Below are 23,798 nucleotides of genomic sequence, written 5' to 3' on the forward strand. Positions count from 1 at the left end.
GAGCTGGGTGCAGAAACAATCCCAGCAGGAGCTGGACTGCGTGCTGGGCATCGGCCTGCAGGGAGGGCAGCCAGGGCCCATGGGGACAGCCAGCCCTGCCCCGGCCACTGCCACCAGCCCTGTGCCCACCACCCCACCCACTGCCACCTCTGGGGCCACTGCCACCACCCCTGAGCCCACCACCCCAGCCATTGTCACCTCTGGGGCCACTGCCACCACCCCTGAGCCCACCACCCCAGCCATTGCCACCTCTGGGGCCACTGCCACCTCTGGGGCCACTGCCACCAGCCCTGAGCCCACCACCCCACCCACTGCCACCTCTGGGGCCACTGCCACCACCCCTGAGCCCACCACCCCAGCCATTGCCACCTCTGGGGCCACTGCCACCACCCCTGAGCCCACCACCCCAGCCACTGCCACCTCTGGGGCCACTGCCACCAGCCCTGAGCCCACCACCCCAGCCACTGTCACCTCTGGGGCCACTGCCACCACCCTTGAGCCCACCACCCCACCCACTGCCACCTCTGGGCCACTGCCACCTCTGGGGCCAGTGCCACCAGCCCTGAGCCCACCACCCCTGAGCCCACCACTCCAGCCACTGCCACCTCTGTGGTCACTGCCACCAGCCCTGAGCCCACCACCCCAGCCATTGTCACCTCTGGGGCCACTGCCACCACCCCTGAGCCCACCACCCCAGCCATTGTCACCTCTGGGGCCACTGCCACCACCCCTAAGCCCACCACCCCAGCCATTGTCACCTCTGGGGCCACTGCCACCACCCCTGAGCCCACCACCCCAGCCATTGCCACCTCTGGGGCCACTGCCACCTCTGGGGCCAGTGCCACCAGCCCTGAGCCCACCACCCCAGCCACTGCCACCTCTGGGGCCACTGTCACCAGCCCTGTGCCCACCACCCCTGAGCCCACCACTCCAGCCACTGCCACCTCTGGGGCCAGTGCCACCAGCCCTGAGCCCACCACCCCAGCCATTGTCACCTCTGGGGCCACTGCCACCACCCCTGAGCCCACCACCCCAGCCATTGCCACCTCTGGGGCCACTGCCACCTCTGGGGCCAGTGCCACCAGCCCTGAGCCCACCACCCCAGCCACTGCCACCTCTGGGGCCGCTGTCACCAGCCCTGTGCCCACCACCCCTGAGCCCACCACTCCAGCCACTGCCACCTCTGGGGTCACTGCCACCAGCCCTGAGCCCACCACCCCAGCCACTGTCACCTCCACACCCGCTGTCCCCACCTCTCCTCACCCTGCCACCTCAGCCAATGTCACCCCTCCACCCACTGTCCCCAGCACCTCGGCCAGTGTCACCTCCATGGCCACCAACCCTGTGCCTACCACCCTCCCCACTGTCCCCACCCCTCCTCACCCCTCGGCCAGTGTCACTGTCCCCACCCCCAGTGCCATTAGCAGCCACTCGACGCCTCAGCCGAGCACGGTGTCTCCCAGACCCCCCACCCCCAGCACCCCAACCTCCCCTGACACCCCCCCCACACACCGGGGGTCCCCCTGTCCCCCCTGTCCCCTCTGCCACCCCCTCTGCCCGTCCTGCTGTGACCAGCGCACCCCCCTGCCCCACCCAGCAGACAGACAGAGCCACCTCCCCCGCTGTCCCCGCCAGCAGCCCCAGTGCCACCCCAGTCCCTGCTGTCACCTCCGGGGCCACCATCGGTGCTGGTGCTGGCACTGACCTGGCTGGTGCCACCCACAGCACTGTCACCCCTGTCCCCAACCCTTCCTCTGCCCCCACTGTCACCCACAGCACTGTCACCCCTGTCCCCAACCCTTCCTCTGCCCCCACTGCCACCCACAGCACTGTCACCCCTGTCCCCAACCCTTCCTCTGCCCCCACTGCCACCCACAGCACTGTCACCCCTGTCCCCAACCCTTCCTCTGCCCCCACTGCCACCCACAGCACTGTCACCCCTGTCCCCAACCCTTCCTCTGCCCCCACTGTCACCCACAGCACTGCCACCCCTGTCCCCAACCCCTCCTCTGCCCCCACTGTCACCCACAGCACTGTCACCACTGTCCCTAATCCCAGCTCTTCTCCCACTGCCACCCCTGTCCCCAATCCCACTTCTGTCCCCACTGTCACCCCTGTCCCTCACTCCCCCTCTGCCCCAGCTGCCACCGCAGCCCCCCACACTCCCAGCCCCATTCCCACCTCCACCCAAAACCCCCTCGGCTCCTCCCCCCCCGTGCCGTGCCAGCCCAGCTCCCCTCCGGGATCCCCCAGCCCCAAACCAACACCTGGGAATGTTCCAGAGCCACCACGGACAACATCCAACGGCTACATCAACCTGCAGCCCCAGCCTGGTGAGCTGGGAAAGCCTGGGCAATGTGGGGAGAGCCTTGGGAATGTTGGGGAAAGAGTTGGGAATGTGGGGAAAGCTTTGGGAATGTGGGAAAAGCTTGGGAATGTTGGGGAAAGAGTTGGGAATGTTGGGGAAAGCCTTGGGAATGTGGGGAAAGCCTGAGGAATATTGGGGAAAGCTTTGGAAATGTTGGGAAAGCCTTGGGAAGGTGGGAAAAGCCTTGGGAAGATGGGGAAAGCCTGGGGAGTGTGGGGAAAGCCTTGGGAATGTTGGGAAAAGCCTTGGGAATGTGGGGAAAGGGTTGGGAATATTGGGGAAAACCTCGGGAATGTTGGGAAAAGCCTTGGGAAGGTGGGGAAAGCCTGGGGAATGTGGGGAAATCATTGGGAATATTGGGGAATGCTTTGGGAAGGTGGGAAAAGCCTTTTCCTTGCTTGTCAGTGTAGTGCTATGTATTGGATGGTAACAAATATAAATTAAGTGAGACATTCCCTGGAGAACAAGCTGGGGAATGCCCTTGCTGTGCTGTCCCTGCAGGATCAGGACCCGGGCTCTGCTCCTGCCCCCTGCCCCTGCTGGCAGCCACCACCACGAGCCTTCTGCTGTGGGGGCTGCTCTGAGCCCAGCCCCTGCACCCCCTCCCTGCACCTGCACCCAGACCGAGCCTGGAAATCCCTGCTGAGCCCAGCAAAGGGAGCAGAACCCCTCCAGCACAGGGTTGGGTTATTTCTGAGGCTGGGCAGTGAAGGAGGAGAGATTTTTGCAGCCCAGAGAAGCCCCAGAGGTTTTTAGTGATTTACTAGTGATCTAGTGATTTACTCCCAGCAGCGATGCTGAGTGCTCTGCCAAGGCAAGAACACCAGGCCCAGCTCTTCCAGGGATTTCCTGTCCTTCCCATCCCACTGGGATCTGTTAAACAGTGGGAAAACTCAGGGATTTGAGTCACACCACAGCTGAAAGATCCCCAAAAATCTTATTTAACTTTTTTTTTTCATGAGCTGCTTTTTGATCAATGTTTGTTCAAACCACACACACAGACTCTCAAGGGATGATTAGCTGGAGACAATTTATCTTGATTACTGTTCAGTGCTATACAATAAAACATCAATCTGCTGGTTTTTCCTAATCCAATGTGTTCTTTGAGGTTTTTAGTGCTTTGTGGGGAAGCTTTTCCAGCATACATCCAAAGTCTGCAGTAAAGGACAAACCTGCTCCCTCTCTACAAAGCTCAGACAATGAAGATTTATAAGATATAAAATATATAAATCCCTTTTTCCCTGCCAGACTCTCCTCCTGGAGGAAAGGGGGATGGCAGGAGCTGGACACAGGTTTCACTGAGGAGTTGAGGGTTTTTTTGACAGATATTTCCAAAGAGTGGGACAAAAATATGGAAAACCTTGTACAAAATTCTTTTCCCTCCACATGAGGAAGCTGAGAACAGTCTCAGCTCCTAAATGTTGAGCAGCCAAGCCTAAGGAACAGGAATAGGCAGATCCTGGGATTCTGAGCACTGAATTTGGGGGAATTCCTGCAGACAGGAAGGTGAGGGCAGCCTCAAGGAAGAGCAGACACTCATCAGTTTGCTTCTGGCATTTTTACTCACTTCCAGGATTTATTTACAAGCAGCTGGAAAACTTCACTCCCACCCTGAGGTCTTGGCAGTGTCATGAGGTCAGGCTCTGAGAAATATCATTTTTAACCTGCAGAACTCACCCTTAAACCCAGCAGTAAGAATAGGTTTAGCAGTGGTTTGGGGCTGAGCTGGGTTTGGGCTATCCCAAAGGCAAAGATCCTGCTCCAAAGAGTCTGGAATCTTCCTTTCAGACACAACTGGGGATTTTTTCCAAGCGATTTGAAAGCCAAAAGTACCTAAAAGTGAGTTCCTGGGCTGATCCCAGCTGCCTGGAGCTCTGGGCACTCCTCATGGCTCACTCTGAGCCAGGTCTGAGAGCAGGTCACAGCCTGGCCCCCCTTGGTTCCTCCTGGGAGGAGATGGTCAAGACAAGCTGGACACCACGAGGAAGCTGAGGAGCAGGGCAGGCAGGAGGGGCAGTGCCTTGGCCACGGTCCCCACAGGGGCTGAGGATGGTGCTGGGGGACAAAGAGAGGATTGGAACAAAGAAATCAGTGACTGAACCTCATTTGAGCTCAGGTTATATTATAACACTTTGAGAGACAAATTGGAAATCCAAAATATTGAGATTTTTGGGGTTTCCTCCATGGGGAAAACATCCCTCTGTGCCCCTCCAGGGATTCTCTTTGTCTGCCCAGCCAGGGACAGGGATCTTTATCTTTTCCACAGCCCATACTTCCTCCAGGAGCTATCTCCTGTTAATGGGTTAATTTTCGTTTTCCTAGTAAAGAACTGTTATTCCTATTCCCATATCTTTGCCAGAAAACCCCTTAATTTCAAAATTATTATAATTTGGAAGGAAGGGCTTTACATTTTCCATTTCAAAGACAGGCTCCTGCAAACACCTGTCTTTCAAAACAAGACACGTGGCAAACACCAAGCTGAGTCTGGGGGTTGCAATGGAGGATATTCAAGATTTCTTTAACCCAAACCACTCAGATTTTGCCTCTACACCCAAATCCCTGAGGAGGAAGTGCTCACTCAGTGGGGATGTTCATCAAGGATGCTCCCAGTGGGATTCCAGGCTTGCTCCTCACACTGCACCCAGAATTTGCCCTGTCTTCTTAAATGAGCTTTAACCCTTGCTGCAACCCGAAAATTTACCATTAAACCCCAACCACCAGGAGCCCAAAACTACCTGGGAATTTGGGGGTGACGAGGTTGATGTAGCCCTCCTGTGTGCCCCCCGTGAGCCCGATGTGGAGCTTGTCCAGCTCTGATTGCTTCTGCAGCAGGATCCAGTCCCGCACTGGGGCCCTGCCCTGCCACTGGGCCAGCTCAGGGAGGTTCAACCCCAGCAGCCCCTGGACCTCACGGGGTGTCAGGAGCTGGGAAAAGAATCACACAGCAGTCCAAAAAGCTTTGATCATCTTCAACCTGGTCAGTTTTCCCATGTTCTGGGTGTTTTCCTGGGATTCTCTGCACAGCACAGGAAAAATCCCAGAGCAGGGGTTGGATTTGACAGAATTGCTCCTGATTTCCATCAGCAGACAGCACAACCAGAGCCAAGCACTCAACACAACAAAATGCAGGGAATTAAAGGATTCCAAGGTGCAGCTCACCATCAGAGAGTCTCTCCTCAAAGCCACAAATGTGCTCACGTTCATGTTCACGTTGTTCTTGCTGAGAGCCTTGAGATCCACAGCAGGAGCCCCCTCTGCCACCAAAACAAGAATATCAAAGGATGGGAGACCCCAAAGGAGCTGAGCTGGGTCTCTGCACAAAATGAGCATTTCTCCAAAATCCATTAGGCTGGGGCTGATAACACAGTGAGGTGCAAAATATGTGGGTGCTCCTCCTTTTTTTATTGGGAGTTATTTTGTTGGGTATTAAAAATCTGGGGTGATGCCAGACAGTGGAAAGTAGAATTTGGAAATATTATTCTCTTAACAGGGGAAAAAAAAAAAAAATCAATTTTGTGACATGGAAAAGGGCTGTGAGATAAATCCTGAGTTTGGTTTTCCCTGTGATGGTCTGGCAACAGATTTGGGCAACTTAAAGCAGGCACAGAATCCTTCAACAATATTTGATGCTATTTGATGTTGGAAAAACAAATTTTTAACAACTTGACTTTGAAAATTCCCGAATCTTAGATGGACTGTGATACTCATTTAGTTTGTGGCTAAGAGTTCCCTTTCCCCACAACATTCTGTTTTTTTACATACCCAGGTAAGGTAAAATCAGCTCATAGTAGGCAGGTAAATGGTGCTGGTCAGAAAAAGCTTTTTTGGCTTTCTGGTACAAGATGTTCTTCGTCTCCTGTGAACAGGCTGAAGGATCCAGAGATACCAGCCTGCAGAAAAATAGAGATTTAGGATGAAAAAAGCTTTTATTATCTCCAACATGTTCAATTTTCCCACATTTTGAGTGTTTTTTGGGGATTCTCTGCACAGCACAGGTGATCCTTAATTCCCTACTTTGTGGAGAGAAGCTGAGAGGAGAATTTGTCCTTCAAGTGTTCATGGCTCTGATGGTGCCGAATCAATTTGTCTGTTTGCCAAGCGGTAATTAATTATTTGATTAATTAATTAATTAAATTTACCAGTCTTTCAGAGGAATTCAACCTGGAAATGCTTAAAAACTATAAGGATGTGGCACTTGAGGACATGGTTTGGTGGTGACTGTCGTGCTGGGTGATGACCTTTTCCAACCTTAACGACTCTGTAATTCTGTGAAATTTAATTTAATTAACTCTTGTGCAGATGAAAGCAGGCACCAAGTCAGATTTGCAAATAAAGAGAGTTAGATTGGAAATCTGAGCCCTGCCTGGCAGGATGGGCACCAACAGGTTTGAAACCCCAGAACAGAGCAGGTTCTGAGGTGCTTCCTAAATCCCTTTTCCTTGAGAGCAGAAAAAAGGAAAAGAATGGAAAAGGGCTTTTGGAAGAAGGGAAATTGGGAGTTTTTGAATTTTTTGTGCTGTCAAGCACTGACCCCCAAGAAAACACTGCTTTTGACCTGAAGCCTTGGAGAAGGCTTCCAAAATTAAATGTAGAATTAAGATCACGGGTGTGATCTTAGTAGAAGTGTGTAATATCACAACATGAAGAATTCAGAATTTAGGGTTTTGGAATGTAGCAATCTATAGAGAGCAAAATGGAAGTTTTAGGGTGGAGGTTTCTTTATTCTTCACCTTCTTCTTCATGGGTTTGGGTGGTATTTTGTAATTGGATAGAAAATTCCACATTGCAGGCCACAGGTGATTGGTTATTGGGTAAAAGTAAAAATTATTTAGGTGTTAGTTCTTAATTGGACCATTTAAAAGACCATGTAGAGAGAGAAATACATCTCCATTTTTAGCTTGTTAGCTTGAAGTGCTGTAGAAGTCACTGTAACATAGATGAGAATTAATAAACATCTGAATCCAAATAAGAAATTCTGTCCTATACATTTAATCCCAACCCTGGCAAAGAAAAAATATTTAAAAAGTCATTTAAATTTGTGACTCACCTGAGGCTTTGGGGGTCGATGGCTTCCAGCTCAGTGTCATTCAGCAGGCACAGGTATCTCGTGCCAATGGCCCTCAGGGCTGTGGCATTCAGGGCATTGCCCAGCTCCACGTAACGTTTAATTGCTGCTGAGGCCTGGAAACACAATTAATTAGATGAACTTAATTGAATTGAAGGCGTGGTTTCAACTCCATAATTATAAAATATAAAAATGGAGCCATGTCAAAGCTGTTGGTGTTGCTATGAATTCTGTGTTGGAGATAGAAATGAGATATTTGGGGTTTTGTGCAGAGTAGTTGATTTTTTACTGTGCACAGTTCCTTTTTATATGGTATTAGAAGGTATTGTGGTTGAATTTAATTGGCTAGTAATCCAGTGAAACTTAGTTCATTGATTGGTAAGGGTTATTTACATGTTTAATTAACTTTTTTAAAGATATATTTATATATTTTTATATATTTTTCTGGGATAGACTTCTTGTTTTTATAGGCGTAAATGGCTTTTTTACAATAATATTCTTATGATTTTTATTATTATGATTTTTAATGGCAATTTAATGGGTTAGCTTAGTCAGAAGAGAAAGCCCTGATTTTATAAAGCCTTTCTTTTATAAACTTTTAGGTAAATGCAATGTGTTCATTGGGCCACCCAAAATTATGGCACCAAAGATGCTTCAACCATCTCAGAACCCACTCAGTTAATCCCAAACCAGCTCCTAAAAACTGGAAAGCAAAGCTAAGCCCCTACCAGGGAATTGGAGGGTTCATTTTTCAGGAAGGCAGCCAACATGTCAGCTGAGCTCATCTTCCAGGTGGAAACATCCTCTGGGGTGATGAGGAGAAGGAGATCTCCCAGGTTGGAGAGCAGATTTTCAGGATAACCATTGGGATACCTCTGTGGAGACACCGTGGTTATGGGAACTGAGCAGGGCAGTGGGGCTGGGGGAAAGATGAAATGATGATTTCAGTGCTGTCTGCAAGTCCCCAATAGGGAACAGAGGGAGGATGGAGCCATGTTCCTCTCAGAGGTGCCCAGTGAAAGGCTGAGGGCCAACAGGTCAAGAAAAGTCTGATTAGACATAGAAATGAGAAATAACTATTTTCCCAGTAAAGGTGGTCAAGCCCTGAGAGAGGAGCTGAGAGACAGTGGAGTCAGACCCTTGGAGACCCTAAATTCACCAGCATGAGGTCCTGAGTGGTTCCATCAGTGGAAATTTGAGTCAGATCCTTACAGATCCTAAATTCCCCAGGACATGGCTCTGAGCAATCCCATCAGTGGAAACTTGACATTTTTGGAGATCCTTAATTCCCCAAGACAAGACCCTGAGTGATTCTATCAGTGGAAATTTGGCGTCCTTGGAGATCCTAAATTCCCCAGGAACAAGGTCCTGAGCAACCCCATCAGTGGAAATTTGAGTCAGATCCTTGGAAAACCTAAATTAACCAAGACAAGACACTGAGTGATTCCATCAGTTCAAGTTTCACATCCTTGGAGATCCTAAATTTCCCAGGACAAGGTCCTGAGTGGTTCCATCAGTAGAAATTTGAGTCAGATCCTTGGAGATCCTAAATTCCCCAGGAGAAGGCCCTGAGCGATCCCATCAGTGTAAAGTGGCTGTTTTGGGGCTGGAATTACCTCGTCCAGGTACTCCTTCAGCACAGCCAGCTGTGGGTTGCTGAAGGGGTAGGTGGTGATTTGGGAGAAGTGGCTTTCCAGGGAGGCGTTGCGGAGGCAGGCGCGCAGCTCCTCGGGGGTGTAGTCTGTGGGCATCAGCTCATTGTCCAGAACTGCCTCTGTTATCACCTTATCAGCTGGGCAACCTGCAGGAGTCGTGGCAAACTCAGGGTTAAATCCCTCCAAGAATCCCAGAATTGTTTTGGTTGGAGAAAGCGCCGAGGTTGACCGTGCCTGATTCCCACCTTGTCACCTGGCTGAGCGCCAGTCTGCCGTGTTGTATTGCACTGTTATGACTCTGCACTCTTATTGTTTTATATTGCACTGAGAAAAATGGTTTGTTCTGTACTGCTCTGAAGTTCTGTGAAGTTTGTTCAGCCCTCCCTTAGCCCCTCCCTGCCAGGGTAACCCACTGGCTGCAGCTCCGTTTCTCCTCCCCTCACCCTAGGTTTGAAATTCCCCACCACTCCTTCCTTCTCTCTCTTTTTCCCCTGGAAGCCTTCAAGAATAAACCCTTGGATTATCCCAGGAAAAAGAGTCTCCTTGGTCTTTGTCCATGCCCATCTCCCTCCATCTCTGACCCAGAGACAGCAGTTGGCGCCCAATGTAGGGCCTTGCATACGGTGAGACCCCACACAGCTGGATTATAAACCTTCTGCAGGAGTTCCTCCCAGGATGGGGACTCCAAATCTCCCTGGGACCCCTCCCAAGGCCTGAGGAGCTGCAGGGTGAGCAGGAATTCCCAGTGGGAATTGTAAGAGCCAAAGCGAGGGATGAGGGACTTCAGACTGGCTCTTTAAATGCTGATTATTTTACCCAGATAATAGAGTAATTATTTAAAATGCTGTTTATTGTATCCAAATAGTACAGCAATTTATTTATTTATTATTTTAAATGCTGTCTATTGTACCCAGATAATACAGCAATTTATTTATTTATTTATTTATTTATTATTTTAAATGCTGTTTATTGTACCCAGATAATACAGCAATTTATGGTTTGTGGGTGACAAGAGCCCAGCCCACAGCTGTAGGTTTGTCTGAAACCAACTCTGGTTCTGGTTACAATGCATTATAAACTTTTCTTTTAATACATAACAACCAATCAACACCTTTACTCTTACCTATAGCCTATCATACCTAACATTACCATATTCATGTGACTATTCTCCAATCACAAGAAGTTAGGATGCTACAGTTTAAGCTTGAAGTTGTTTTTCAGTTTTCTTGCAGTGGAATATTCTGAGACCTTTTTTCTATTTGCCACATCCTTGTTTGCCTGTGAAATCTCTTTGCTTGGTAAAACATCTTTTGTTTGAGCTGAGTTTATCCTTTTCTCTTCCAACTCATTTTACCCTTTGCCTTCTTAGTTACCCAGTACGACTGGCTCAGCAATCCTTCTATATCAAAACTCACTTGCATTTTTATTCCTTCTTCAGATTCTACATTCAAAGATCTTTCTGCTGAACACAGATATCTGTGAGACCTTCCTGTCAAACCCCATCCATCCCAAAAGGGAATATCTCTGGTTTAGGGGTCCTCCCTACCATCCTGTCTCTTGTGCCTGCGGGGCAGCAGCTCCTCCACGATGGTGGCCAGCTCCTTCCTGGACAGGGGAGAATCCCAGGCAAAGTTCCTCAGCCAGGTGCTTAAAGCCTTCTGCAAGGAAAAAGGATCATCAGGGACATTTGGGAATCCTGGATGTGCCTCTCCAGCACAACCCCTGCTCCTCACACAGCGGGCTCTGAGCCTGCAGGTGCTGGACCAAAAGAAATTCCTTAAATGTTTTAATTCTCCTTTTTCGTCCAGTCCATCAGTGCCTGGAGCTCCTCATAGAGCACAGGGAGAGTTATTCCTGCTGTCCCCATAGATCCCCATAGGGACCTGGATTTGCAGTTCCAGCTTTCATATTTCCCAGATTCTGCACTGCATTAGCATTTAACTCTGAACTCCATATAAAGTGTTACTGACTTCTCCTCACAGTCAGTCACACAAAACAATCCTTTTCCAGCCACCTTTACAACTTCAGGCCCAAAAACTGCAAACAACATAAATTGAAGAGAGCAATCTGGGAGGATGGGACTGCAGAACCTGGAGGTGGAATTGGACAATGAACCCCAAGATGGAAATGGACCAAAACTTATAAAAGTGTGAAAACTCGTGACTCTGAGTCCATCTTGGGTCCATCTTGGGTGTAGCCTTGACCAGGCTGTTATACTGCCCAAGGCCTTTTAAATGAATTTAATAAATTGAATAAATTTAATAAATTTAATAAATTTAATAAATTTAAACTTTGAAGGCCTTTTTAATAAATCCCTACTTCATTGCTTTAACTCTGCTCCAGCTCAGCCTCTCACAGCCCTGTCAACCCTCACCTCTCACAAGCCATCCCTGTGTCTCCAGGCTGCTTTCCAAAGGAGGAACTGCTGGAAGGAGGCTGGATGCACAACCCCCAGCAGATTCCAGCCCCATTCCCAAATTCCCAAACTCCCATCCCATTCCCAGCCCACCTTGGGGATGTGCTGCAGGATGCTGTGATCCAGCACGGGGATCAGCCCACTGAGCTCCCTCAGGGTGAAGGCTGACCATGCTGCAGGAGGCCTGCAGACAAATATAAATTAAAAAAAAAAAAGACCTTATAAAACATAATTTCAACCTTATTGTTCTATCTAAGCTAACATATTAAATTCCCATAAGAATTATAAAAATAAAAATCAATTTACGCAGCAATCTATTCTTGTAAGAGAGGTTTGCACCTACAAAAACAAAAAGTTTATCCCATGAAAATCCATAAATAAAAAAGATATGTTATCTAGAAAGAAAAAAGTTTAACAAACATATACAGTAACCATTATATAACATATATCATGATATGACATATACACAAAACCTATGCATAGCCAATCAACTGAGTCTCAATAATTTACTAACCTATTAAATTAAACCACAGCACCTTCTAATATCATATAAAAATGAGCTGTATACACTAAAAGTTCAGCTATTCTACACAAAAAACCAAGTGTCTCATTCATCTTATTTCTAACACAAAGCTACAACAAAAATGAGCAGGAATCAGCTCTCAAGGAAGAACAAAACTGAAAAAAACACCTTTAAATCCCCCAGGATTATATTCTTGTAACATGTAATGTTAAGAAAACAAAGGGTTTAAACCCTGAAACACCCCCATCGCTTCCTGGTGCACAAAACTTAATTGCAGCAGAGCAGGAGAAGTTGTCAGGGAATGAATCAGGGCAGCTGGGTGGGAAAATAGCCTTGAACAAATCATTCTATTCTCAGGGTTCTTTCTGGAACCCAAAGAATTTCTGTTGCTCACTGTGGCTCAATTCAGTGCTAAGATCTCAGGGAAACTGATACAGGAAGAAAAATATTTTTCTTCCTTCTGTGATAGAATTGGGGATTTAGCAAACATCTCACTGGACAGGTAGAGGCAGAATATTTCCTGGAAGTCTGTGTCTGACAAAAGCTTGAACTCACCTGTGATCACCAGGCCAGGCAGAGAAATTTGATTAATTAAAAACAGAGCAGAGGAAAAGCAGAGCAAGAGACACAGAAGTGAGCACTTATTATTCAGGAGAATTTCACCCAGGCCTTTCAGCTGAAATAATTTTAATTAACAACATAAAACACCCAATGTAAAGCTCAACAACAATAAATTTTGGGGGTTTTTGATCAAGCTGCTTGGCTGGAGCTCACTCAGGCCTTGGCAGGAACATGGGTTTGATGAAGGGAACAGTCCAGTGTGAGGTTAATGACCTCCAGTGCTCTGGGCACCAACTTCATTGGGTTATCTTCTTAAATGAACAAAGCAGCTGACAGTTCCTAAAAGGTCATTTAATGCAGAAGCACATCAGTCTCCAAAGGCACAGTCACAGACATCAGAATTCAGCTAAGTTTTGCTATAAAGTCTCAAAGAGAAGCAGAAGCTGCTCCTGTCAGGGTCCTGGGAAGCTGATGCTGCTGTGGCAGCTCCTGCCTTCTTCTTGGCTGTTGATGATGACAAAGAGAGCAAAGCAAAGCAAATGGCAAAAAGCAAAAAGCACCAGCTCTCCCCAGTGATTGCTCTTATGTAGAATCTTCCCAACAAGCTGAGACACAAACTTGGACCAGCACTCCTTAACCTGTTAGAATTCTAATTTCTTAACACCAGGTTATGTATAAACCACACAACCAACCTGTCTTGTTCTATCTGAAAAATGAAAGCAATATTCTTACTATTGCTCTATTAAGTCTAAAACTACGTTCCTGGAGCCTCCACTAAAATCATCAGTATGTTTTTCAGCCTTCACTAGAACTCACACTTTGGTATCTAAACCTTTTACTAACTAAAAGCATTAGAGCTCAGACTTACTTATCCTAAAATTTAGACTTACACTGAAACTTGAACTTCTACTTTATGTGTGAATGGCTTAATATCCTTCAATCCATCCAAAGCTTTTAATTCAATCCCTGAACTCTGATTTCTCCCTGAAGAATTCAATGAATCCCCCAAGTCACTGACTCCAACAGTCCAGGAGAAAACCCCATACCCAAAGGTGGTGTTGCCACTGCTGAGGACGTCCCTGATGGCCTCTTGTTGCTCAGGCAGGAAAGATGCACAGTGGCTCAAACCCTTCAGCAAGCTGCCCCCAGAGCTCCTGATGTACTCCCCCCCCAGATCACACAGCAGCCAGCCCAGAACCTCGGCGTCCTCCTCCCCTATTTGTGTGCCAGGAACCTTCTGGAATAAAGGCAGAGGTGTTAGCTGGGATGGAGCATCCCTGGGTCCCAAAAGCCCTGCAGGATCCCAAAAGCCCTGCACCATCCCCAAAACCCTGCAGGATTCCCAAAATCCTTCAGCACCCCCAAACCCTGCAGCATCCCCAAAAGCCCTCCAGGATCCCAAAACACTGCAGGATTCCCCCAAGCCCTGCAGCACCCCAAAAACCCTGCAGCATCCCAAAAGCCCTGCAGGATTCCCAAAAGCCCTGCAGCACCCTAAAAGCCCTGCAGCATCCCAAAAAGCCCTTCAGCACCCCAATATCTGTAGGACCCCAAAACCCTGCAGGATTCCCAAAAGCCCTCCAGGATCCCAAAACCCTGTAGCACCCCAAAAGCCCTGCAGCATCCCAATGCCTGCAGGACTCCCAAAAGCCCTACAGCACCCCCAAAAGCCCTGCAGCATCCCAATGCCTGTAGGACCCCAAAAGACCTGCAGAATTCCCAAAAGCCCTGCAGGATCCCAATGCCTGCAGCACCCCTAAAAGCCCTGCACCATCCCAAAATCCTGCAGGATTCCCAAAACCCTGCAGCATCCCAATACCTGCAGCACCCCTAAAAGCTCTGCAGCATCCCAATGCCTGTAGGACCCCAAAAGCCCTGCACCATCCCAAAAGCCCTGCACCATCCCAAAATCCTGCAGGATTCCCAAAACCCTGCAGCATCCCAATACCTGCAGCACCCCCAAAAGCCCTGCAGCATCCCAATGCCTATAGGACCCCAAAACCCTGTAGGACCCCAAAAGCCCTGCAGGATCCCAAAATCCTGCAGGATTCCCAAAAGCCCTGCAGCACCCCAGTCCCTCTCCTCTACCAGACAGGCCAGAGCCTCCAGGAGCAGCTGCTGCCTCCGAGGGGCCTCTCTGGGCAGAACATCCTCGTTTGCCTTCCCAACAGTGCTGAAGAACTGCCTGCAGCTCCCCGTGGCTGCATAGTCTGAGGGGCTGCAAAGGAATTCCGTGGATTTTAGGGAATGAGGTCCAGCTCAGCACACCCCATGTGTGATAAAACATCTTCCACTCTCAGCTCCAGAGGAGTTGTTCTTTCCCCAGTTTTCTTCCATGGCATTAAATTTGTTAAAAATGCCTTCAGTTTTAAAATGGTTCTTTAAAAATCAATTTTCCCCTTAAGGCATCTCTTGTGTGATTGTTCAAGGTTTGGGTACAGAACCACAGTAGGGGGTAGTGGAATGAGGGAATTCATTTTATTCCCTGTTTTCTTTGATGTTCTAATGCACATTCAGAGGCTTGGGAATGTCAAAATTTGGCCTTGGGCACTGCCTGGGCTGGGGCAGCCTCAGCTTCTCTGGGAATTCCCACCCTTACAAGGATTATTTATTCCAATATCTCATAAATCTACCCTTCCTCAGCTTTCTGCAATCCCATTTTTTATTCCCTGGAAAGAGGCCTAAAGAGCTCTGAAATATAAATCAAATTAGTTAACCAGGTTGTAAACTAATCCTTATTTTTCCCACGAAGTACTAAAGCAACACCATGAAAACCACAGCACAGTTACCTTAAAAACAGCAACAGGTCTTTGGGATAACTGTCCAAATCCTCAGGAATCCCGTGCAGTGTCACCATCTTCAGCAAGCAGCTCAGCTGGAGGGACACCAGGGATTGCATCAAAGAGAGGAACCACCACAAACACAAGGAAGAGATAAAATAATGCAAGGATTTTAGGGAAAAAAATAAAATAAAATAAAGGGGAAGGAAATTATGGAAGTCAGAGGGTTTGGATTTTCCTGTCTTCAGGGAAATTCTGAGCTGTGGGAGGGACATTTGCTCACAGGAAGGGACCCAGTGCAGCCCCTGACACCCCAAAACCTCCCCCTGTGCCTGGGTCACCCTCTGGGGGAAGAACCGTTCCCCAAACCCCATCCTAACCCCAAAAACATCCCTCCCCTGAACTCCAGGGGTGGTTCTGGCTGAACAATCCCCTCTGGTACCTCCAGGACAGCCCCAAACCCTCAGGAATGTGGGGATTACCTGGTCCTGGCCCAGCCTGACCTTCTTGCTCCTCATCACCTTGGCCAGCTCCTGGAACCTTTCAGCCCCCACAGCACTGGCAGCTGCACAGGTGAATCCCTGCAGGACAGACTGGGAGAGCCTGGGAATTCCCAGCAGCAAAATCAGCAGGGAAAAACCTTCAGGAAGCTGCATCCTCTGCTGAGCCCACTATATAAATCTTATTTTCATCATTTTTATCTCAGATATTTCAAAGGACGCATCAACCCCTCTGAATTAATCCCTGGAATTGTCCTCTGGAAAGCTTGGAAATGCATTCCCTGCTTGGAAATGCATTCCAGAGGCAATCTGGAGCAAGATTCCAGGTGCAGCCTGAGCCAGCAGTATAATTTTAGGAAGAAAATGTGGCCTCTGGATTTATTTTACAGCTGAGCCCTGGTAAATCTCAGTGTTCCAAGCCAGTGTTTGGGTTCACATTCCATTTCCCATCTGCTCCTGTGGATTCCACGGGGTGGATGTGCCACAGGAAACGTGGGAATTGCCAGGAAAACTGTGGGAACTGTCAGGAAAACAAACAGAAAATGGAAGGAGAGGAGGGAAATCTTTACCTGCTGAAGTCAGGCTCTGCCTTCACCACATCAGCAAAAAACATTGCAGCCTGGGAAACAAAGGAAGAGGTTTTCCAGGAGAAACTGCTCAGTTTCCAGGGGATTTGTGGAATTCATGGCCCCACAGAGTGCAGGGAGGGGAGGAGGAGCCCACCCCCCTTACCTGGTCTCTGGTCCAGGGCTTATTGTTGAGATCCTGCACATTTGGCTTCTCTTCCCCAAAAACAAGCAGGGGTTTTGGGATGTAGCTGGCCAGAGCATTGGGAATGAGTTTAACCAGCTCAGCAGGGTGGCCAACCCTGGAGGAAACCTTGGAAAAAACCCAACAGAACAAACCATGGCAATCCCACCCAGTTTTAATCCAAATCATGGCAATATCAGAGACAGGGAATTGTCCAGGTTGGAAAAGACCCCCAGGATCAAATCCAACCTTGAATTAATTCTGCTCCATTTATATTCTTCCCTGGGAATACCAACTTGGGAATTAGTTTCTGTGACCACCCCATAAAAGAAATGACCCTGCCCTTGTCCCCAGGAGGCCAAGGGCATGGACACAGACCCAGGGACAGTGACCCTGCCTGGCTGTGACAAATCCCACAGGGAATGCTGGCTGGCTGTGCCCAGGTGAGCAGTGCTCCCAGCCCTGCTCCTCTGAGGAGGTCAAACAAGGTCACCTTTTCCACCAGGATGGTTTTCAGAGCAGAGGGCAGAGGGTCAATGTGCTGGGCAAAGGCTGGCAGCTGGATGGCCTCCAGGACAACATCTGGGGACAGACTCTGCAGGGTGCTGCTGTTGAGGCCACCCACCAGAGTGCCCAGCTCTGCCAGGCTCTGCCCATCCAGGATCTGCAAGGGAATGCCAGAAAAAATCCAGTTGGAAAAGAGCTTTGAGATCCTCGAGTCCCAGCTGTGCCTGATCCCCATCCCAGAGCTCTGAGCAATTCCCTGGACACCTCCAGGGATGGGCACCCCAAACCTCCCTGGGCACTTCCAATGCCTGAAACCCTTCCCAGAGGAAACCCCTGGGTTTGTGGCTCTGTACCTGGTAGCCAGAGCTCAGCAGCTTGTTGACAATGGCTCTGGACTGCTCAGCACTCCAGCCATGGACACTGGCCAGGGCAGGCAGAGCTGCTCCCAGGCTCTCCCCAGGGATGCTGCTCTGGATTCTGGACACTGGGAGCCCCAGGGCAGCCTGGCCCAGAGCTCCCAGCACTGCTGGGGACAAATCCTCCAAACTGCTCACCAGGGAGGATGCCACCTGCAAAGATCCCAGCGAGACAGGGCAGAGTCAGAGAGCAGCACTGGATCCCACAGCCCTGGGATGGCTGCAATTCTGGATTTCTGCCCCAGGATATCCTGCTGAAGGCTGTGCATGGACCACAATTTACACAATGAAAGCCTGGGCCGGGGTTTTACCCCAGCAAACCCAGATAAAATGTTCTGAATAGACATCAGCCACAAAGTGCTTAAATGCAAGCAAAGCCTAGTGCAGGAGAAACAGGATTTCAGGACAGCAAACTAATATGATTATGCAGAAGCTGATTTATTGTTTGCTTTTCAGCTTTAGTTATACATTTTAAGACTACTGTCTACGTGATCACACATTTTTGGATTGCTGCTTCTATGCTACTCACGTGCCTTGCACGAGTTTCTCAGGTAATGATGATTGGTGTTGTTTAAAATGTTATTGCTAACTTTTATCTTGAGTCTTTTAATCTTGGTATTTTGTTTTCAGCTCTTTCTTTTTCGATTTAGCACAATTTATGTTTTAGTGGCTTTGAAGGGTTTCAACAAATTGCAGAAAAACACTTAAAAAGGGCTCATTTCATGCACCTGTTATAAACATTGGTTTAAACTAAGAAATACACAGAAAAACAGCTAAATATGTGAAAGTTGTATGTTGAAAGCTTTCCAATTACTTTAAGGTTTTAATAAAAATTACTCAGAAGAGATAAAGACCAATTAGAACCCAGCAGGTTTTGGGAGAATCCCCAGGGCTCACCTGCAGCTGCTGGGATGCCAGAGGGGAGGGAGGAGCTTTCCCTGCAGCCCTGCCCTTGCTCCAGGCACAGCCCTTCCCCAGCCTCTGGGACACTCCCAAAACCTCCTCCCTGCTCAGCTTTCTCACTGCCCTGGGGCTCAGGTAACAGATCAATCTGTCTGGGAGGCTGCAGGGAGAAAAAAGAAAAAAAAAAAAAAAAAAAAAAAGAGATGCTGCTGGTCACAGAGGGGCTCCAGAAGAATTTTCCCTCTTTTTCAGGCATATTTCCCCCAGCATTTTAGCTCTGCTGATGCCAAAGTTCCAGCTCAGAGAGCTGAAAAAACCCTGGAAGCACTGCTGGCCATCAGCTGGAGCTGGCACTGCAGGGAAATCATCTGTCAGGAAAAAGAACTTGGGATCTGGCCCTCCTCAAGACCAAGGGCAGTGGGATTATATATCTTATTATATATATAAAATATTATCATGGTATTCTATTATTCTATTATTATATTTTATTATTATATTATATTTTATTATTATATTATTCTATTTCATTATTACATTACTATATTTTATTATTAATATAGTATTATATCTTATTGTTAATATTTTATTATAATTTTTATTATTGTTATATCTTTTAGTGGGATTATTCGAAAATGAAACTTTTCAAGAGAAAAGCAATGGAACCATTCAAGAGGTCTAAATGAAATCCCCCCTCAAGCCCTTGTTGTGTCTCAGCCAATCCAGGAAATGAGATCCCATCAGATCTTTGGCCAAAATTCTTTATCTGAAAAAAACCCCAAATTTTTGCCAAAATTTCCAAAAAATTTGATCTAACTACATACCTGGAGAGAGGAAGAGCAGGAGCAGAGGTCAGGAGCAGGGTGTAGTACAGGGCAGTCTCCCTGAGCAAGGTGAGGTTCCCAACCATCTCCATGTTCACTGGATCCCTGGCAAATTTTTGAAGCTGAGGGGCAATAAAAATAAAAAGGGAAAAGGGATTCAGAGGGATCCTTCAATCCTGAACCGACCTCAGGGGCTGCAAGTTGTGCTGAGGTTTATTTTGTTTTGTTGTTTTTGGGTAAACATTGTTCAAAAAATTGATCAGGTTTGGGGTTACTCCCTGTAGAATTGATACCAACTTCTGTCCAAGTCCCTCTTATCACATGATGGGGGAAATAATTGCAGTGTTCACCTCAAATAAACTGGAGAAATATTCCTGCTGGCAGGAATTCCAGGAATTCCAATTGGTTGGACACCCTGGGATAGTGGGAGGTGTCCCTGCCCATGGGATGGGAGGGGATGGGATGGGATGGGATGGGATGGGATGGGATGGGATGGGATGGGATGGGATGGGATGGGATGGGATGGGATGGGATGGGATGGGATGGGATGGGATGGGATGGGATGGGATGGGATGGGATGGATGAATCTTCAATCCTTCCAACCCAACCATCCTGGGTTTCTGATTTCACTCAGGGCAGGGCTGGCACCTCCCAGGGCTCTCCACTTACTGTTGGCTCATCCCAAAAATGCTGCAGGTCCTCCACAGTGGCATGCTCCAGAAAGGATCCCAGATAATTCCTGAACCAGGCAGTGGAATTCAGGCTGGGAATGGCCTCACTGTAACATTTCTGGCTGGATTCTGCAGTGAGACAGGCAGGAAAAACAAACCCTGCAGCTCCAGCCCAGCACAGGGGCAGATATCAGTGGGAATTGGGGATTTCTCAGGGTGGAAGAGCTCCCTGCTCACACCTTCCACTCCAATCCACCACAAATTCCCATGGGACAGGACAAAAAGAATCCCAGCCCTCCAAATATCCCATCCCCAGCATTGTTCTTCCTCCCTCTAATTGCACCAGAAGCTTTTTGCAGGATTTTCAGTCAGGGAATAGAAGCTCTGCCTGGGTCCCTTTTGAGCTGGATTCTCCTCTCTCAGAACCAAACCCTGCACAAGCAGCAAATGCAGTGAATTTAAACCAGCATAATGACTAATTATTAATTAAACCAGCATGATTTAAATCAGCATAGCCCTGACTGTGCTGATTTATAAAAGTCCTGGTTAATAAAGCCTTCAGGCAGGGAAATGATTCCTGAATCCACTAATTACTGACATTCCCAGCCTGGTTCCATTGGAGAGTCACAAAATCCCTGTGAAAATTCAGATCCCAGGAAAATCAGCTCCTTTACCATCCTGGGTGAGGAAATGTTTGATCCCAGTGTAAATATTCCTCTGCTCCTCCAGGGAAAGCTGGGAATAGATTCCATCCAGGGCAGCCACTCTGGAAAAGGAAGGAAAAACAGGTTGGTTCAGGGTTGGGCTTTCATTAAAAAAAAAAAAAAAAAAAAATATATATATATATATATATATATATATATACTCAATCCCATCCTTTTCCAAAGGGATTTTCCCCAGGGTGTGGCTCTGGTGGCACAGAGGGGACACCCCACACTCACAGCAGCTGGAATTCCTCACAGGACACATCCTTGGCACGGAGGCAGCCAAAGACCTTGGGATCCACCAGGAATGGCTGAAGCCCCTCATGGAGCCACTGGAACAGCACTGGGGGGGTCTCAATTCCAGGCACTCTGAGCATCCTCTCCCACAAACCATTCATGAAAATCAGGCTCCACTCCAGGGAAAGGGGAACGTGGGAAAACTGGGAGTAGGAGAGGAGAAAAAAGCTGTGAATTCCAAGGAATTCTAAGCAGACATTGACAAAAATCCAAGGAAATCAATGTTAGGAAAAGAATTTGTTGTTTGGAATGGGGTTCTGTCCAAAATAAGGTGAAAAAAATTGAAATAAAGCATTTTCCAGGAGTGCAAACAGCAAAAATTTTATTTGAGGGAATTCCATTAGAGGGAATATTCACCCGCTGGCTGAACAGGGTCAGGGAGGCCAAAAGCTTCCTGGCATCATATTTGGAAAAGAACAGGATGGAATATTCTGGATCCAGAGCTCTGGGGGGTTTAGAGGCCAGGCAGGAATAGAAGGATATGAGGAAATCATCCTGAAGGTCCTGGAGCCAAGTTCCCTGGAAAAGAAAAGGGAAATGGAGTTAAAGATGATCATGGATGGGTCGTGTTTAAAGAAGAAATCACCCTCAGGGCATTTGGGAAGGGATTCCTACCATTTGGGGAGGCAAAACACTGGCACAGGTTTGAAAAAGTTTATCCAAAATAAAAAACCCCAAAATTTGGCCAAAATTTCCGATAAATTTGATCTAACTAGAAATTTTAATTTCCAAACAATTTTTCAGGCAAACAGCTTACAAACAGTGCAAGACAAAAACAAAACCAAGAAAAAAACCCAAAAAAATCTCCAAAACCCCACTGACAAATATTTGCAGAAATGCCAACATTTTATTAGAGCTATTTACTGAAAAACACAAACTGCTGTCGATTTAATTGCAATTACTGGCAGCAACTTAGGAGATAATGACAAAAGCAGGGAAGAAAGCAAACCTGGAATAGTCCAAGTGGCATTTTCCACACTGCAATCACTTCTAATCCTGCTTTTACCCTTTTTAGTTGTGGTTTTATCCCTTTTAATAGTGTCTTTACCCCTTTTTAATTGTGTTTTACCCTTTTAATTGTGTTTTTACCCCTCCTAGTTGTGTTTTATCCCCATGGCCCAGGATGACCCTCCCAATGAGAGACAATTTAATGCTATGATGCCAATTTTGAAGAGCAAATTTGATTTGGAAAGTCCCTTTGTCCCACCTTCCTTCTCACTGGAGAGGCTTGGAGCAGGAAATCCCCAATTCCCAAAGGTCTCTCTGTTGGTTTGGCACAGAGCAGGTGTCCCCTGGAAGGTGGCACTGCCACAGCTCAGGATTGGGGTGGATGAAAACCCAGGCAAAGCTTTGGCTGCTCCACCCACAGCAGCACCAGGGCTGCTTTTAAGGCAGAAATTAAAGAATTCCCAAGGAAATCAAATCCCAGGGGGATTTTTGCAGGGGTTGTCCTCACCTGGGCACAGGCGAGTTGGCCAAAGGTGAGGCTGCACGGGGACCTCTGGCCTTGGGTCACCTCCAGGAGCTGCTCCTGGCTGGCACTGGGGACAACAGGGACAGAGCTGGGGACAGCAGGGACAGGGGACAGAGCTGGGGACAGCAGGGACAGAGCTGGGGACAGCAGGGACAGGGGACAGCACTGGGGACAGCAGGGACAGAGCTGGGGACAGCAGGGACAGGGGACAGCACTGGGAGAACAGGGACAGAGCTGGGGACAGCAGGGACAGAGCTGGGGACAACAGGGACAGGGGACAGCACTGGGAAAGGGGCAGCAGCTGGGGCAGGGTGGGCTGGGAATGGGGGAAACTGGGTGGGGAGTGGGAGAGGATGGGCTGGGAAAGGCAGAAATTGCACGGGGAACTGGGGAAAACTGGACAGGGAACTGGGAGAAGATGAGCTGGGAATTGGCGAGAACTGGGCTAGGAACTGGGAGAGAACTGGATGTGCTGGGAATGGGGGAAAACTGGGTTGGGAACTGGGATAGGATGGACTGGGAATGGGGGAAACTGCATGGGCAAATGGGGAAAACTGGACAGGGAACTTGGAGAGGATGGGCTGGGAACTGGGGAGAACTGGGGCCAGAACTGGATGAGGAACAACTGGATGGGGGTAAAACTGGAAGGGAGCTGGGGCAGAACTGGGTGGGCAGATGAGAGCAGGACTGGCTGGGGACAGATCCAGCTGTGACCTGGCACCCCCCAGCTGCAAACCAGCCCAGAGCACATCTGGGCAAACAACCCAAAGGCACCTGAGTGCCCCTGAGCAATTTTTGGCTCCTGGCTGTCCCCCCAGGCAGGGCCAGAGCCCGGGGGGATCCAGCCCTCCCAGAGCAGGGCAGAGCTCTGTCCCACAGAGGGACAGCCCAGGCTGAGAGCCCTGGCAGCAGGACAGGGGAGGCTGCCCTGGGCACCCTCAGGTGGAAATCAGGTTGAATAAAGGTCTGGCCTGGAGCTGTTTGACCCTACTCAGAGCCAAGATAAGCTCAGCACCAGTGCCAAGGCTCTTGGCTGCCTCCCCAGGATTGGCCCTGCCTTTCTTTGTCCTGCACAGACAAAACCCCAGCAAGGCACTTTCCCTTCACTGTTTGAACAAGTGCAACCGGAGCCCTCCCTGCCCACAGGCAACCCTGGGGCTTTTCAGGGGAAAAAGTCACAAAATCTGGGTTCACAGGGATCTTGTTACCCCAAGAAACCAGAATCCCTCCCAAGGAAATGCTGCCAGAGTCACTGGGGGTGGCTCACCTACCTCTGCACTGAGGCACACACAGCAGACTCTGATCCCCAAAACAAAACAAAAAAGGGACAAAGATAAGGAATCGTGAGAGGAATTGGCACACAGACCCCTGTCTATGTTTTGCTGAT

At 48.5% G+C, this 23,798-nt stretch overlaps 1 protein-coding gene across 1 annotated transcript; it reads right to left on the reverse strand.

The window, feature by feature from the left end:
• Positions 1-3,556: 3,556 nt before the first annotated feature.
• Positions 3,557-23,705, reverse strand: MSLN (mesothelin). The gene is made up of 25 exons (XM_079320893.1): positions 23,683-23,705; positions 22,394-22,478; positions 21,295-21,456; positions 20,878-21,080; positions 20,611-20,702; positions 19,935-20,065; positions 19,266-19,387; positions 18,439-18,604; positions 17,479-17,694; positions 17,112-17,282; positions 16,601-16,747; positions 16,438-16,487; positions 15,851-15,971; positions 15,378-15,463; positions 14,677-14,806; positions 13,635-13,825; positions 11,598-11,688; positions 10,635-10,746; positions 9,050-9,234; positions 8,162-8,308; positions 7,416-7,549; positions 6,131-6,258; positions 5,528-5,622; positions 5,104-5,293; positions 3,557-4,423 (listed from the first exon to the last, which is right to left on the reverse strand). The coding sequence occupies exons 4-25, from the start codon at positions 21,036-21,038 to the stop codon at positions 4,329-4,331; spliced, it is 2,961 nt and encodes a 986-aa protein (XP_079177019.1). The 5' UTR covers positions 21,039-21,080; positions 21,295-21,456; positions 22,394-22,478; positions 23,683-23,705; the 3' UTR covers positions 3,557-4,328.
• Positions 23,706-23,798: the final 93 nt, after the last annotated feature.

The sequence above is a fragment of the Erithacus rubecula genome (assembly GCF_903797595.1).
Source record: "Erithacus rubecula genome assembly, chromosome: 17".
Lineage (NCBI taxonomy): Eukaryota > Metazoa > Chordata > Aves > Passeriformes > Muscicapidae > Erithacus > Erithacus rubecula.